General features: G+C 40.7%; 1 protein-coding gene across 3 annotated transcripts; it reads right to left on the bottom strand.

Annotated features, from left to right (window-relative positions):
* Positions 1-1,066: 1,066 nt before the first annotated feature.
* Positions 1,067-16,331, bottom strand: MLF1 (myeloid leukemia factor 1). 3 transcript variants are annotated; one of them, XM_082766762.1, is made up of 8 exons: positions 16,174-16,331; positions 11,880-12,042; positions 9,303-9,347; positions 7,029-7,118; positions 6,033-6,161; positions 4,810-4,969; positions 4,124-4,256; positions 1,067-3,214 (listed from the first exon to the last, which is right to left on the bottom strand). In XM_082766762.1, the coding sequence occupies exons 1-8, from the start codon at positions 16,191-16,193 to the stop codon at positions 3,112-3,114; spliced, it is 843 nt and encodes a 280-aa protein (XP_082622888.1). In that variant the 5' UTR covers positions 16,194-16,331; the 3' UTR covers positions 1,067-3,111. The 3 variants fall into 3 exon arrangements, with proteins under 3 accessions (XP_082622888.1, XP_082622886.1, XP_082622887.1); XM_082766760.1 differs by lacking the exon at positions 16,174-16,331 and adding an exon at positions 13,441-13,601; XM_082766761.1 differs by lacking the exons at positions 9,303-9,347; positions 16,174-16,331 and adding an exon at positions 13,441-13,601.
* Between the last annotated feature and the right edge of the window lie 267 nt (positions 16,332-16,598).

A 16,598-nucleotide genomic window follows, 5' to 3' on the forward strand; every position in this document is an offset into this window, starting at 1 on the left:
CATGCGGGGTCGGGCGCCGCCGAGGTTTGAGATGTAAAGGCGAGATCCTCAAAAAAAATAAATAAATCTAATTCATCTCGCCCTCAAAACACGATATTGGCTCGTATTAGATGAAAATAAGGGCTGCTGGTACTAGGGAAGCACGGCCGGGGTCATGTCATGTGTGCACGTAGGGGACTGTGATAAGCAGCACCTCTCCTCACGGCCGCTGAGGGACAGGGGACACGGCCTGCTGGAGTGGACTTTAAGGGCTTCTTGATCTTATTTAGTATTTTAATTAGTGACCTTCATGGTAAGGATTATGCTACTGAATGAAGTTTACTAATGACACTGTCTGAACATGTATCAGCAATACTGTAAGTGTAGTGGAGGATTAGCAGATTTTACAAAAACAATGCAACAGGTTGAAGTATCAAATACAGCATTACTATTAACAGGTATATTCACTAATAGCGTTTACTAATTAGAAAGTAAAGAGCTGGGCTCAGTGGCAGAAGAACAACAATACAAGTTTATAACACACAAGGGAGATGCTTGGAGCACAAGTGCCCATTTAATGCTTTATTAGAACAGCAAGCTCCAATGAAGCCTCCAATGAAGTCAGCATTATAGATACAAACAAAATATCCCTGCTTAAGGCAGCATGTGAAGCTGATGCAGTTACCCTGCATGGCTTCCCTCAGCCCCACCCTGAAAGAGAAGCAATTACATCGCATTGAGCATGGGGTAAGAGCACGCATATGCTAGCGGTTGGAAGTGATGACATACTAATACTCAAGTCATAGCTCAATAAAGTAATATATATATAGCAAATTTATTCAAGTATTTGAGAATAGAGATACTATGATTATACGAGGGAAACTTAGTCTTTCATACAAGAAACACTTGGCCTAACACCAAGTGTTTCCTTGCTGCAAAGCTGTTTTGTGTTGTGGTATATGCATGTTTTTCTTCTGGAAACAGACCCCTTGCTGTGTTGCCACTGATGTCATATGGAAGAATATTTTAAAGCAGCCCAAACTGATGCACATATCATTGTGGTGTAAAGTAAGCCACACAATAAGCATAAGTAATAAATAACTCTTTATTAAAGAACTATAGTTTCAGATGTTCCTATGTAGAACAATTTCTCTTGCATAACATTAACATTGTTTTGCATAACAAAGTAGTCTATGACAACTATTAGCCCCTTTCTACCAAGATTTTTTTTCTAACCCGTGATGTTCCCATTTTCTCAATTGCGTACGTTCATCCATCCCAGTAAAGCACAGGCAAAAATATAAGCAGTCAGATGAATTGTCTTCTGTTAAAAGGCAACATCTCTCAAAATTCAGTTGTTTTCTCTTGAAGTTACAACATGTTTCCTGCTGTTTATCACTAGGAAATTTAAGTGACACCTGAAAAATGCCTCTATGGCCTGATATTCTCAATTACATTAATTGCAAGTTTGATGTTGTTTTCAGTGAATGAAGGATCAGGCCCTAAGCTGTACTCTTACCTTCTGAAGAGAATAAAAGCGTCCTTAGATTAAGGATTCTGGCAGACATCCTCCACAGGTATTATTACTGTGATATTACACATGGCTTTCTGCCCATTTCCCTGTCAGAGGTTTCTGCTCCCACAGCATTGGCAGCAGAAGGGATGTGCACACGTCTGAGCCACAACACACGCTGCCTACTACAGTAAATCCTCTTACCTTGACTGCTGGTGGAACAGTGCAACAGCAAAAAAGTTATTGCTACTAGTATTTGCTCTAATAATAGAAAGGCCACTGTTAAACAAGCAGAGAAACTATTGTCTTTGTCAGTTCAATAAAAGTACTTTTTTTTTTTTTACACAACATTAAATAATCTGAGGAACCTGCAGAAAGATACAACCTAGACTATTTCTTTTAGTCATATGAATATTAAACAATTTTAACACTGACTTTTTTTGAAGGCTACACTATGCTTTAGCCTTGAAATATACGCTTTAGTGCCAATGCTAGAATGTTGTACCTACAGAAATTTATTCTACAACATGAGATCAATTCAGAGTAACAAGACAGCACACAAACTTAACACTTCTAATACAGAGACACTTCCTGTTCTCAGTCAGTTTGCTTTCCTATAGAACCAGACCCTTTCACCAAATGATGATGAAAAAAGTGTCAAGGGAGATCAAGTGTTAGATATAGGATCCTTTTACATCCATTAAATCAGTGCATGAAATAAGATCTCATCTCAGCTGAGGGGGGAAATGGTTTCCTGCATGTAGGGATATTTTATTTTTTTAGGACAAGAAATGATAATGAATGGTTGCACATTACTGAATCATTTCTCCCATGTTCTTCCAAATTAAGAGCTGATAGTTACATCTGAGCTTCTTAGGACACTGATATTATTCTAGAGTAGTGAAAAACTTCTGTGGAGAACCTTCAAGACTGAAGAATAATGGGCTACCTCCAAAGGAAACATACAAAGGATCAGAAATATGAGATTAACAGGCTAGGGATGGAGATGAGAGATGTTAAGTGCAGCTTATGAATGAAAGAATGCTGATAAACACAATTTCTTATTTTAGTACTCCTCTCACTTTTCTTCATTTAAAAAAAAAAAAAGATAAATCTGGGGATCCTATACCAATTTAAAGTATGAATTTAAAGCTACATATACAGTGGCTACAGCATACTGAAATGGCTGTTGATTGCTGTGTCACCAGAACAAGTTATTTCGGCCACACAAAGTAAGAATGGAATTTACTTTCTGTGCAAGTTGCACTATATGGGACAAAATTATCAGGCTTAATAAGAAGTTTGAGACTGGTGCAGGTGTAAGTGGAGGAGACTCTGCTAACCAAAGCATCCATTTTTAAACAGAATTACTGATAAACTATTAAAGTGCTTTTTAGTAGAAAGGTTTGTTTTGTGTCTTTTTCATATTTACTGACACTAGATGACAACCTAGGATCTGAAGTTTTAAACGACATTCAAAAGTCAATAGAGTACAGTAGCAAGACACACTAAAACAGAAGACAGATTGGTCATACATGTGTATACTTATATGAACATAAGCAGTGCAGCACCATTATCTTCTTTGAAGAATCTCCATCCAAATGGACAATGGAAACATTTTATTTTTTGCTGCTTTTGATGGGGACATGTGTTCCTTTCACACTGAGGTTCTCCATAGAAACTCTGGGTCCCCTGAAACCCACAGATGCAAGTGGTTTCTCCCTGAAACAGAGAAGCACAACAAATCACAACCACCATACAATACAGGGGTGGGGAAATACATTTTTTTCATTACTGATGTAAAGGTGTAGTCATTGTTTGTAGAACAGATTCCCTCCAAACCTGTGCTGTTACTACCACAGGGTTGAACTGCTTCCTCCTCTCACACACTTGATGGGAAGAATGAAACAGCTTTGTTTGAAAAATGAAGGTAAAGTAGCCTTTGTAGTAAGCTTCTAGGACTGAAGAGGTACCAGAAGTGCTGTGTAGCTTAGAGAACAGGAATATTCCCCTTCTGCAGCCTTCTTCTCTACCAAACATGAAACTGATAAAGGCATTACACCTTCCACTGAAACTACATCAGTAGGAGAAAAACTGAAGCTTGGTGGATAGCAGGAGAGGTTCCTGGGTTTACAGATGAAGCACTCCTCCCTACACAAACTTCTTCATTTTAGGATTATAAGAGGTCTCATTTGAAATCTAACCCAGGAGAGAGGAGTTTCTCTCTTCAACTGTAGGGAAGGTGTCTTTCCTTTTACCCAGGAGAACAGATTAACCTAGTCCTCAGTGAGGATTTTATCTTAATGCAACTAGCCCAGTTTAACAACTGGGGGAGGGAATGTTAACACCTATATAGAGTTGAGCTAAGAGCACTGGCATGCAGCTCTAGAAAAAAATGCTGTAACATTTTAGCCTGTTAAATCAAAGCAATTTGCACAGTCAAAATACTAACTTCAAGATTTACTTATAAAAATACTGCCTTGTATTAATTGCAACATCATCAGAAAAGCTGGAGCAAAAAGAGTGCTCTCAGATTGCCAGTGAGGATTGTTTGTTCATAAACAGATTACTTCAGAATTGAATTTTCACTTTTGCTGATATTTCCTTTATCTAGTAACAAACTATTTTTACCTTTTTAATCCATCTTCCTTAGGTATGTGCTGAATACTCCTGTATTTTGGAGCTTCTAAATTGTATCTGGTTCTAGTCGGCTTGAACTTAGTTATCTCTTTCTGCCACTCCTCATCAAAAGTCTGGGCCTCAGCTGAAAAACAGTTTAATATTATCTTTAAATCAATGCAAGCAAGATAGAAAAAACATTTAATCACAAGCAGGTTTTTGTACAGCATTGTTCATGATTTTGTACACAACCTGCAAACTTTTTCTAGGCTGTTTGAGACAACTAAAATCATTGTTGGGCTTAAGTTTCAAAGATAAAAGAAAAGTCAGTGTTGTAAAAAGTATCTGCACACTTTAATCATGCATCTCTGAAATACATCTTTTCTATTACCAACATGAGCAGTATGGCCATTTAAACTAATGCACAACAGATAGCAATATTCCGTTAAAAATGTGTTTGAAGTACCTTCAAATACAAACAGCTATTATAATTGGCACTATTTGCTTGTATATTGTAACAGAATGCTTAACTGGTTACCTTAGCCTCAAATGTTTGAGTTTTTATTGAGTATAAGAACTGATTTGCAGACTTAGCACTTTCTGCAAGACTGCCCCTTTTGCAATGTCAAGAACTATAACTAGCACTCCAAAATTGGTATCAGTGTATAACAATAGAAAACTGCATAAAAAGGACATACTTTCATCCAAGTTGATGAATTCTTGGTTTATTTCTTCATCACCAGTCTTCCTGTTCTTTGATTTTTTTATGACATGGGCACGATCGTGAATGTGATGACCAATAGCCATTTTTTCCAGTCCACTTTCGGAATCCTTAAGTGCTTTTCTTGTCTCCTTAACCTGTACAAAAAAAAGGAAGTAAGTGTCCTTCCAACAACAAAAAGATTAAAAACAAATCTATCAATTTTCTTCCTCAATTATTTTTTTTTTTTTAATATCTGACTTTTTCAAAAGTTAGGTTTTACATGCTTTTCCAGTTGCCTTACTTCTTGTGTTGGCAGGAAATATACCACAACACAGATCAAGTCTATTTTCCTTCTGCCAACAGACAGAAAGATTAAACAAGAACATCTAAAGCTCCATAACTAACGCACATGCTGGATATTAATTGTTGGGAAAAAAGCCTAGTCTAAATATACTACATGCAGACAAGTCTTCAATATTCTCCGTGACAACAGAATGAGTAATAGCTGATGCCAATATTCTCAGCATGAAGGGACAACTAATTACTAGGTTGTCATGTTGACTGGCTTGAAACCCAGGCAACCACTTATCACTGTGTTCATAAGTATATTATTAGAACCTTTTTGATAACTGAGTGTCTGCTTGAGCTTGAACATATCCCACAGCCAATCATGCTGAACGGCCTTTACTGCTCACATATAGTCTTTCATGAACCTTGCTTCAGGGTTCAAATTCAAATTCAAATTTCTTAGCAGAATTAGATGCAACAGCTGCGACGAAGTCAATGAAAGGGCATCTTCATATGAAGCCTTACATAAGCATTTAAAAGTAGTCAAGTAAAGAGAGTGTTGTTTTGCATAAGTAGACTGCCTTTTGCTATCTTCTACTGTAGACAGTTTTAGTTTTAAATGCACAGAAAGTGATTTATAGCAAAGAGCAAGACACCTGAAGACCTCCTTGAGAAATTAGCTGTTCTGGCACTCAAGTTTTCCAGTCTTTGGCAGGTATAAAATTTAGATATATACTTAGAAATACACAAATAACAAGGAAGAAAACGGCACATTAGTATAAGTATTCTTTATTAAAGACTACATTTACAAAGACATTTTTCTAAATTATAAGAGTAACTGTCTCCAGCAGACAGAACTGGAAGAAAACTGAGGTTTGGTATGGATGAACTTGATAATTACACACCACACTTTTGCTCAGGACTACTTACACCTCCTGGAGCTGTGCGCGTCTGAGCTGAGGCTTGGAAAATTTTTGGCGGTTCATCCCCGATTTTGGAATATGTCATCACAGAGGAGGAGCTGAAGGTGTGTGCATCTGGATGGAGAGACAGTTCATCCTACAAGCAATACAGTCTTCTTATTAAGAAGAGATGATGTTGTGGGTAAGACACTTCTCACATTCTAAGACTACGAATAAGAGGAATAGCCCTGATAAATTAATCCTCAAGTCCTGGCACCACAGTTATAGGCTGTCAAGAACAGACCCAGGCATTAGATATGCTCCTACTGTTGTCCTAGTGTTGTCTGGGCACCAGCCTCCCCATGCCAGGAAGCATGTCAACAAATGAAGAGCATGGGCAGTAACAAGCAACCGCTCAGAAGTTTGTTCTTGCATGGCTTAATTTAGTACTGAAGATAACCTGTAAGGCCAGTCTTACCCCATACAATACACAGTAAGAAACAAAGAGTTCAGGTGAAACAGGGCTTGAGCAATGATGGTAACAAGCCATTTTACAAGATCAGAGTAACACAGTCAATATATTCAGTAACACTTAAGAGATATCAGTGTTATCTTCAAAGACTGAAGAAAGAAGCCGCACTGAAAATAAAACACACTGGAAGATCTAGATGCAGGGTGGCATTTAGGTGTTTGGTGTTTTGTTGTTTTAAGTATTCAGTAACACTTCAGACAGCTCCTTCACTTAAGGTGTCAGCTCTGGCAACAGCCAGAAACCAGATAACTCTGAGAAGTTTGAAGCTCTAGAGAACCAAGTATACATTTAGAGTAGTGTTGTTGGCAAATAATCAGTGACAACACTGAAATAACACCGCTATATATTGTGGGTGGGCGTGGGAAGCAGTGTTTTCTTACTATCTGCTTCCAAGCAGTAACCTTTTTCTTAGCAGGAATTTTGGAGTAACATTTTAAGTAACTGTCATTCTTTACTACAAAGAGTTTTAAAACAAGTGTAAAAAAAACTTACAAATTTTCTTTGCATCTCCAGCATGCTGTTTCTCATATTTGACATCATTCTGTCCATTGCAAAAAAAGGGTCCCCAAAATCTGCATCATGCTGAAAAACAATACAACAGTTAAAATTAAATCAAAGTGTTGTGATTCTTCAATTTGAGGCTGTTTTTGACATGCTTTTTTTTCCTGCAAGGAAGACCAACAGGGTATTTCGTAGCCCGCAATTAATAGACAAGCAAGACAAACTGCATTTTCTCAAGTGAAAAAATGAAAGCTAGCACGAAGAACTTGATTGCTAAGCTGGAGATGCTGGAAAGACAAAACTGGAAGACTTCTGATGCTAGAATGTAAGTATGAGTAAGCTCATATTGTGGCTAGTGTGCTAGAGCTATTGCCATATGCACTCTAACCTAACTCCATACCTTACGTACTTGAAGATCAAATTATCTTTGTTATGCAAATCCCTTAATACATATGGAATCACACTGAAAACGCATCCCAGATGACAGTTCCTTTTCAGAAGAAAGTGGTTACTCAGCTAAAACTGGCAACAAGGAAAGATCAGAGAACCCTAACTCAGGATCCTAATGGCAACTTAATTACCTGATGCTATGGAAGTATCCAACAAAACATTCATTATTTTGAGATGAAAGCAAAAGATCCAGTGTTGCACAAGGGGCGTTAAGACAGGTTTCTACACACAGTATTATTAGTAGGGTCTGTAGCTGATGGCATATACTGCCTCCACAGATGAAAGCTATCTTTAGTTTAAAAAAAAAAAAAAAAAAGAAACCAAAAAATACCAAAGAGACAAAGTAGGGAAAAGGGTAGGCTATCCTAAGCAGCCACCTGGGAAGCTCGCAATGCACTCCCAAATGAGCATGCTCCTCTGGGCTCCTCTCCAGTGCAGCAGGTGGGGATGGTAGAGATGATTTTCACCATGCCTTTCCCCTTGTACCGTGAACTTTTACTCAGGAGCTGCTCTAAGTCCCCACCATGGTGCCTCGTCACTGACACCAGGGGCTCAGGCTGGAGCACACTGATCAGCTGCGGGCACAGCGCTGGGTGGAGGCTCAGCTTCAGCAGGAGGCTGCAGAGCAGGGAGGGGAAGGCAGGTGCAGGGCTGCACGTAGCAGGCCCTCGGCATCACCCAGGTGCTACTGACAGTAAACAAGCCCCACATTCCTCCAACTACTGGAAATATATGCAATTAGATTTAAATATACTTAAGTAACTACGTATTATAAAATCAAAAATCTGCAGTATAAGCACAAAGCTCAGTAAAATTCAGGTTCAGAAAGTCTTCTCCCAAGCAGCAAGAAATTTGGATCCTTTAGGGCTATCAAAAGCTCTATGCAATAATTATAATTGTAAATTAATAATGATTTGATGCCTTAAACTAGCTTTAAACATCAGTAACTCCAGAAAACTGCTCTCTGCAGTTAAAAGTCTGGACACTGAACCAAGAACATTATATAGCAATCAGTCATAGCTACAGACTCACTATAGACTAGGGGATAAAACTGGTCTGTGTAATAGCAAAAGGACTTCGATTAGCTAACGCACTTCCTGCACAGGGCAAGTTATCATTCTGTGCCTCTGTAAGAGGTAGTTAAACAAGTAATTTTTAGTTTTGAACATTCAAAAATATTCATGCTTATTTTTACCTGATCTCCAATTAAAAGCCACTAATTAAGCTCCTGGTTTTGAACTTAAGGACTCTTTAAAGCTCTCCAAAGGAAGCAAAAACCTCTGAGGCAAATAATAGATCTGCTTTCCCTCAGGTAGGTGTTACAGATCTTTTACAGGATATTCAGGGCCCCAAACCCTGCAGCTCAAAACCATCCCAAGCCCAGTCCCTGCAGAAATTGTCTCCTGAAGCTGACTGGTCTTAGCCACGAGCACCACAGGTCTCGGTGAGCACCATGGCCACAAGCATGCTGCAAGCCATTAGTGGTCATCCGCAGGTAGCACTCGGGCAGGAGTCCCGCTCCAGGTATTATTTCATTCAACTCCACTCAAGAACAAGCCCTAACAGACACCATGGAGCAGAAAAGCAAGCTGCTAAATAGTAACTTTTCCAGCCTCCACACCAGCATATTTAGCCTACACCCAGCATTTTCACTGAATCCGAAACAATCTTTAATTATTTAGTGTCTCATACCCCAGCACCAGTAAGAGCAGGTTGCAAGCACACCAACACCAGCCCTTGTCCATGCTTTAGTTATGCTGACAGTACGCACGTATTAGCAAGAGGCACAAAGATCATTTCTCCTGGGATACTGACCATGCTACCAAAGCCTGCAAAGGGCATGAGGGAGAAGCTTGTTGCCTGGAAGAAAAAGGACCAGTGTCTTTTAGCTGTTGTACCTAGTAGGGGACACAGCAGAAATACCTTTTGCCTTTTCACATACAGCAAGTGACATTAAACATTTCTGATCATCTAAAGACAAACATTCAAGAGGACCTTGGTAATTCAGAGTGCCTTGACAATGTAATATGAAGCAGTCTCTGGGTATAGAGAAGTAAAAATATTTAACGTTAGTTATGTTTTAAGTGTTGTGACAGCTATTGTTTTTAAGCTTATTCATATGTAGGTACTAGAAACCCTTAACAGTTGAAAAACACTTGTATAACGTAACCTGTGTACTAAAATTATTTATGATAAGACACAGTCATTCAGATATCACCTACTGCTCTGAAAACACTTTGTTCTATTCATGCCATAGAAATCCAAAGTTGATTAAAAACAACAAATCAATAGCCCCATTTAATGGAAGTTTATGTGATTTCAGAAGACCAGCATGTTTAAGTGCTAAAATACAAAGCAATGCAGCTGACCCATTCACAAGCACTATGTATTACAGACTCATGTATTTATAAAAGATTTCTCTAAAATAACCATCATCTCCTGCAATAAACCAAATGAAGTCTAATTTGTCAGCAGTTTCAAAGGTCATTGCAAAGAAGGTCTAAGTAAGTCTATCATCATATATAGAACCACCTGAAGACATATCCCCCACGAGCAAGTTACATGCTTCTGAAGCTGTATAAATAGATGTAGCTAAAAACACCAGCAAGAACAGTTCCTGTTTGACCAACTGATATTGAATAACCCTACACAACACAGCAATGAAATGCTAGGAAACAAATTGGTGTTTCCAGGAAACTAAGATTGGAGAGTTACATAAAAGCCTATCTAAAGAAAGGCCGGTTGGGCAGAATACTAAACACTTCATAGTAAGAACAGAAGGAATTATATAATTCCTGAATAACTTCATGAACTCTTACAGACTAATATATTAGTGACAGAAAAGAGCATGATAGTATCAGGTATCAAAGGATATCACCAGAAATTAAGTCACAAAGTTTATGGAGTCCTTATTCTATAATACATGCTAAAAGCTGTAGATTAGGCAACTGCCAATAAAAGGAGTCTGTGACAACTATGAGGCTCAAATAATCAGTATAGTTTTGTGACATCTTACACCTCTCAGGTGAAAGATGAGGAACACTGAAAGATACTGGAAAGATTTTAGCACATATGGAATTCCTTTGTGCTTATCAAAATAACAGTGCTCTTGCACCTTCAGTTCCCTTCCGTAACCACAGATAAAGCATGGCATGCTTTAACTTGTTGCTAAGAATAAGGGATAGAAATCTCTTAAGGTATCAAGGAAAAAAGAAGTCCAATCTGTTTTTTGGCATCTACTGAACCAAGGCATAAGAACCTGCTTCAGCAGAGAAAAAGACCATGCCCCAATTAGATCCAGCGACATCTATATTTGAAACTAACTGGTGAGGTATGAGCATGGAGGAAGGAATCTGACAGTTACCCTTTTGACAAGTAGGTGACAGTCTGAGTTTCAACTGTGCTTATTAGGCTCTTAACATCTAGGTTTGAATAACAACAGCAATATGTTTTGCCTTCCAATAGTTTTTTAAAAACCAAGCATTGTTCATTAAATGAAGAGATCATTCAAAAGCAAGGTATTTAGCTTGGTGGAAGAATAGGAACCAACACTGAATGTACATTCTTTCTAAACACAGAAAAGAGATAAGACTTAGTTACAGAAGCATAAGCTATAATTGTCCTGAATGCCCAAGCAGTTGAAAAGTTACTTCATGTAAAACATTGTTACCCACTTATTAACTGCAGCTGGTAGTTTACAGAAATACCAGGTTCCATACAAATCCCCCAGATCTTTAATACTTACCTGCTATGTACACAGAGGAGACCAAAGAGAATCAGACCAAATAGAGAATGTGAAGCCTTTAGTTACAACAAAGGGATTGAATCAGGGCTTAACATATCTGTATAGATACTATTTAGGTGGCTGGAACTATGATTTCACTCAAATCCAATTTCAACATAAGTAACTAGACACAAGATACTCAAGTGCAGAGTAAAGGCACCAACATATCGATGTACCTCATAGAGAGAAGTTAGCATAAAAAGGAAATCATGTTCAGAGAAGGCTCTGGCTTTGGATTTTTTAATGCCTTTCTACAATAGAAACATTTAATACTTCATATTCATTAAAACAAGTGTTTGATAAATATTTATTGAAGACATTTAATTAAATGAACAGTGTTCAATAATAGACAGTTTTGTTTCTGTCAAAATTAAAATTTTAACAAGTCTGTCAGTGTTCAGTAATAAATGCTTAAACAAGAAGCCATTAACTAATTAAAAATATATTCACATTTTACTCAGTTATAAGACAATCTGACCAAGGGTGTAACAGTTGAGGCTCTGTTTCCACTGGGCCAAGTTTAGTAGGTATGGAAATGTGAAGCCAGCTCTATTACCAGTAAATGTAAATTCCGTGTAGCAATCCTTAGAGATTAAGAAAAGGCTTACTCTGCGATTTCCTCTCAGAGCAACCTGAGAATCCTGGCGCACTCTTCGATCTACTGTTCTCTCCTCGCCATCTGTTATACTGAAAAATGGATCTCGTCCAAAGGGATCAGAAAAGCTTCTCATCATCTGCCGCATGTATTCATGGTGTGCAGCAAAAGGATCACTGGAAAAGACATTGCACATAGAAAGTCTTTTTAATTCCAAACAATGTAAAATAGCTGAAATTTCTAAAATTCAGTTTTTCTTATCATTCCATACGGCACTCTGTCCATATTTTTTATTTAATAGGACCCAAGAGGGCAGTCATTTTTACCCTCCTGCTCCTCATGAGCTGCCACTTGTCCCACAGTTCTTCCCATCTCCCAGGGTGGGTGGCTGTTTTAGTTTTTGTCTTCTCAGATGCCTTCCTTGCTCTCCTGTGTTCTCAGGTGGCCACACTGCATTATCTCTTCTAAAATAACCCATCCTCTGCAGACCTATTTTACTCTATCCTGGACTTTCAATCTGCCAGGAACTACAGACTGACCTATATTTTATTTATTACTTCTTTTACCTCTAACCCCTGATATTGTAATACCATTCTCAAGTTCATGCCAACTCCATCCCCGCTGTTTTAATCCCCCACCACTGTACCTTTGCCTTCCCTTTCCCCTGCCTTCACAAGTCATGTTCTCGCAGCCCTTTCCTCCACTCAGGAAGAACAAACTCAAAGAAGAGATAAGTTTTCTGTCCCATTTCTAAACACTCAATATCTATCTCCAAAATCCCACAGAACCCCATAAGTAATCCAAAGCTTGCCTTGAAGGTAAAATATTGCTAGTGTTGCAATTTACTTAATTCTTTGCATTCTTTAATTTGGCCAAGAACTAGGGAGTTCAAACTGAGGCCAGAAGAAGAAGAAAGACAATTTGACATTATATGAATAACACCGTTGCCTGTGGTCCAAATGCTAGAAGTGATTACTTCATACAAGAACCATGTTTCATTTCCTCCCTCCATCTCCAGCCTAGTTTTCCCCCTGCAAGCTGCTTTCTTAGCACTACCAGTCACTTCCCAGGTATGTTACCTAGGCTTCGCAGCACCTCATCTTCTTCCTAGCAATTTCCTGGCACTCCCATACGGCTCTCACCCTCCTTCTCTCCAGGGCACCATAACCTTTCCCATAATATCCCCTGTCCCTAAGAAAAGCTCCTGGCTGTTCCTCTGACCTCTTTGGTACCCACTCATCCCTTGCAAGTCTCCTGCGCAGGCCTTCTGCTCCCCACCCCTCTCCTCCAGACCCACGAGTACCAGTTTCCACACCACGCGGCCACTCTGATCTCTTTGCTGTCTCTTTTGATGAGAAAGTTGCATATAATTTAATTTTTCCTTTTAAGTAAAAGAGAGAAATGCACTAACAGAAATTAGATTAGAAACGTAAAGCTAGATTAGTTTCCAAACAGGACGCTTAACCCACCAGTACCCCCTTAAGCGACACACATGCACTGTGGTGCAGACAGGCCGTTACAGCCCAGGAGTAGTTTTTCCACTGCCATAAGCAGGCCCTAATCTCCCCACTCACATGACTGCCGGCTTTAGCTTCAATCCAGCGCGATAAGCAGCTTGCATACAGCCAGCTTGGTTTTCACAGGATGAAGAACAGATGCAAAGAGTCACTGCGTGAGCCAAGATGAGGGAAGCATGAACACAGCAGCGCAGCATGTGCATGCCTCCAGTCCCTTTCAACACCACAAACTTCAGACCGGTGCAGTTATTAAGACAAACTAAATATGAACTGCATTCCATCTATAACTTAGAAGATTTCTCCCTATTCCCTTCCAGTTCAGAAGGAGGGCACCCACAATTAAGTTATCACAACACTGAAGTAAAATACAATTCAACAGGTTTAATTTAGGTAAGAATAATTGGTTGGATTTATTGTGCACAACATGTAGCAACGTGTGTCACCAGACAAAGCAGTGCTTGGTACCTTGTGAAATTTTCTTTTTGCCTTCTTTTAATGTCTCTGGCAACTTCTGTTGGCCATTCACCTTCCTACAAGGATCTGATATAGTTGCAGTGAAAACTATCTTGGAGGGGTGGGGGGGGTGTGTGTGTGTATTTTTCTATTTTTCTGTCCTAGATAAAATAAAGGTCTACAAAACAATTTAGAAACACAGCTTCTTAGCACCAGGGACAGGGAAGCAGGATATATGCCATGCAGCAACCTGTTTTGGAACTGTAGTCTCCCCAAGGTGATTTTAGGCAAACATTTATTAAAAAAAAAAAAAAAAAAAAAACTAGCACTGTCAAGCTTTCAGAGAAATAGCCTGATTTCTGTATGCTCTGGAGCAGGGCACAAGCAGTGGGAAGCCAGAATCTGTCTGGAACATAAGGCTTCCAAAAGGATTAACCATATCCTCTTGATGTCTCCTATGACAAACTCAAATTACAAAAGGAGTAAAATCACCCTTATGACACATATATACAAGGCAAGTCAAAGTCTCCTTAATATCCCCAATAAAGGATGCAAGATCTTCAGTCTTTTGTCCCAATCACAGACCATAGGACAGCAACAGGTGTAGAGCAGCCTTGTTTAATCATCATTGATGACAGCCAAATTTAAATTTGAGCAGGGGTGGGGGAAGTACTTTGGCTGAGACACACATGACTTTTGCAGACTTTGCACTATTATACTGGAAAGGTGAGGAGGAAAGAGAAAGGAAGTTCTGTAAGGATTTCACACACTTGGCATGTTAAGCACCACAAAATAGTCTCAAAATTAAGTTCAGAAGGGGAACAATTTATACGTTTGTCTTTCTAGTATTCTGCAGTAACAGAACTTGCACTTCTGTCTTGTAAGTAGTTTATTTGACTTTTAATTAATATGTATTTGAAGGGATCAAAGAGAACTGAATGTTTAGCCTCTTAAGACTGTTAAGGTCTCACACAAGTACATCTATATGGAGAAATAGACACTGAAAATGCAGAGGCTGATGCTGCTAGCACATATGCAAGCGAGGATTGTCACCAAGACGCATCTGACTGGGTAAGTTTGTGTCCAACTCAGGCTTAAGCCCTGAAGTTTCAGCTGAAACCTGTTACAGCACACAGCAGAAGTACAAGTAGTACTACAAGAAGTACTGCAACTGCTACTTCTTACTTCAGTGCATGCTCCTGCTCAGTTAAAAAGAAACAGTGTCTTAAAATGATAAGTTCGGTTTGGGATTTTTGAAAACCACACTTTACATTAAGCACATTTTTCAAGTTAGGATGGAACACAACACTGAAGTTGCAGAACAGCACCACCAATAACACCTGCAGCAATAAGACAAAAGCTGCTTATCAGTAAGTTAAATAAGCAGGACAGCTGCATGGGGCAGAGGAGCTCCACCTTCTGCACCTGTCTGAGGCACCAGGGCTCAGCTGGCCGGGCAGCACGTGGGCTGAGTGACTGCTGCTTCCCCAGGCAGCTGCTCGCAGATGGAGACCTCACTTCTCACCCACACACTATTTCCAGTTCAGCGCTCCAGATCTCTCCTTGTGGGGCAACAGATGCCTGCTGTTAGGCTGCTCTGGAAGCTCATCTTATCTGAAGTAAGAAGCTCATTTCCTTAACTATATGTAAAACAGATTTACGAGGATGGTGCCAAGAAAATGAATTTCAACATCGATCTTTTTCACATGCACTCCCATCCTCTATCTTCCACAATCTTTTTCCTCCAGTTTTGAACTGCACGAGGCATTCTAAAACAGCTGTGATAAAATGAATAAAGTGAATAAAGAGAAGGAGAGCAGCTGATGTGTCAAACGATCGCAGAAGCACACTGCAGATCACTACAAATGAAGCTTATTCGCTGTTAATATTTTAATGCCATGCAGAGGACCCACACAGCCACAGCTCCTGCACATCCCACAAATAAGGATGAGCTGTTAGAAGCCAGTTGTGCTCATGAGCCCCACAGAGCCCCAGAGACTGCAGCAGGGCCGGGGCCAGGCTCCCATGGGGATGCACCGGGGCAAAACGCCCGGTAACCAGGGGAAACGGCAACAAACCCGCACCTCCGGGCCTGGGGCTTAGCCTCCCTCCTCCTCACATCCCTTACCTTTGCGGGCAATGCCAGGTGCCCTATGTTTATATATATTAGGGACCGCTGAGGCCGCCGTGCGCTCCATACCCCCTGCCCAGCCCTGGGGGCTCGCTGAGGGCTGGTCCCCGCACCCGCACCGCCCCCAGCAGCTCGGAAACACCCCCACAGCATAAAATAAAAACAAATAAAGAAAGAAATGAAGAGAAATACCACAGAAAACCTACAGCATGCGGCACCTGTCCATCCTCGCCACAACCCCCGCGGCTCAGCAGCGCGGCGGCGTCAACTCAGCGGGCGAGCTCCCTGAGGCCGGGAGCTGGGCTGGGGCAGGCAGACGAGCTGAAAACGGGACGGGAGGACGGCTCCCGGGCGCCTCGCCTCACCTCACGGCCGGTCCCGTCACGGCCCCGGCCCCGCCTTTACCGGCCGCCCGCCCCCGGCGCACAAGATGGCGCCCGCCGCCCCGCCCCGGTCACGTGACGCGCGGCGCCGCTGCCATGGCAACCGCGGGGCTCCCGCGCGCGGCCCCGCTCCAGAAGCTTCGGGGCTGAGGGGGCGCTGAGGGGAGGGGGGGGTCGGGGTGAAGGGGGGGGGGGACCCGCTCAGCCCCGTGAGGGGACGGGCCCCTCAGGGCTGCTCCCTGCGCTCG

The sequence above is a fragment of the Aythya marila genome, assembly GCF_965140915.1.
Source record: "Aythya marila genome assembly, chromosome: 9".
In the NCBI taxonomy this organism is placed as follows: Eukaryota; Metazoa; Chordata; class Aves; order Anseriformes; family Anatidae; genus Aythya; species Aythya marila.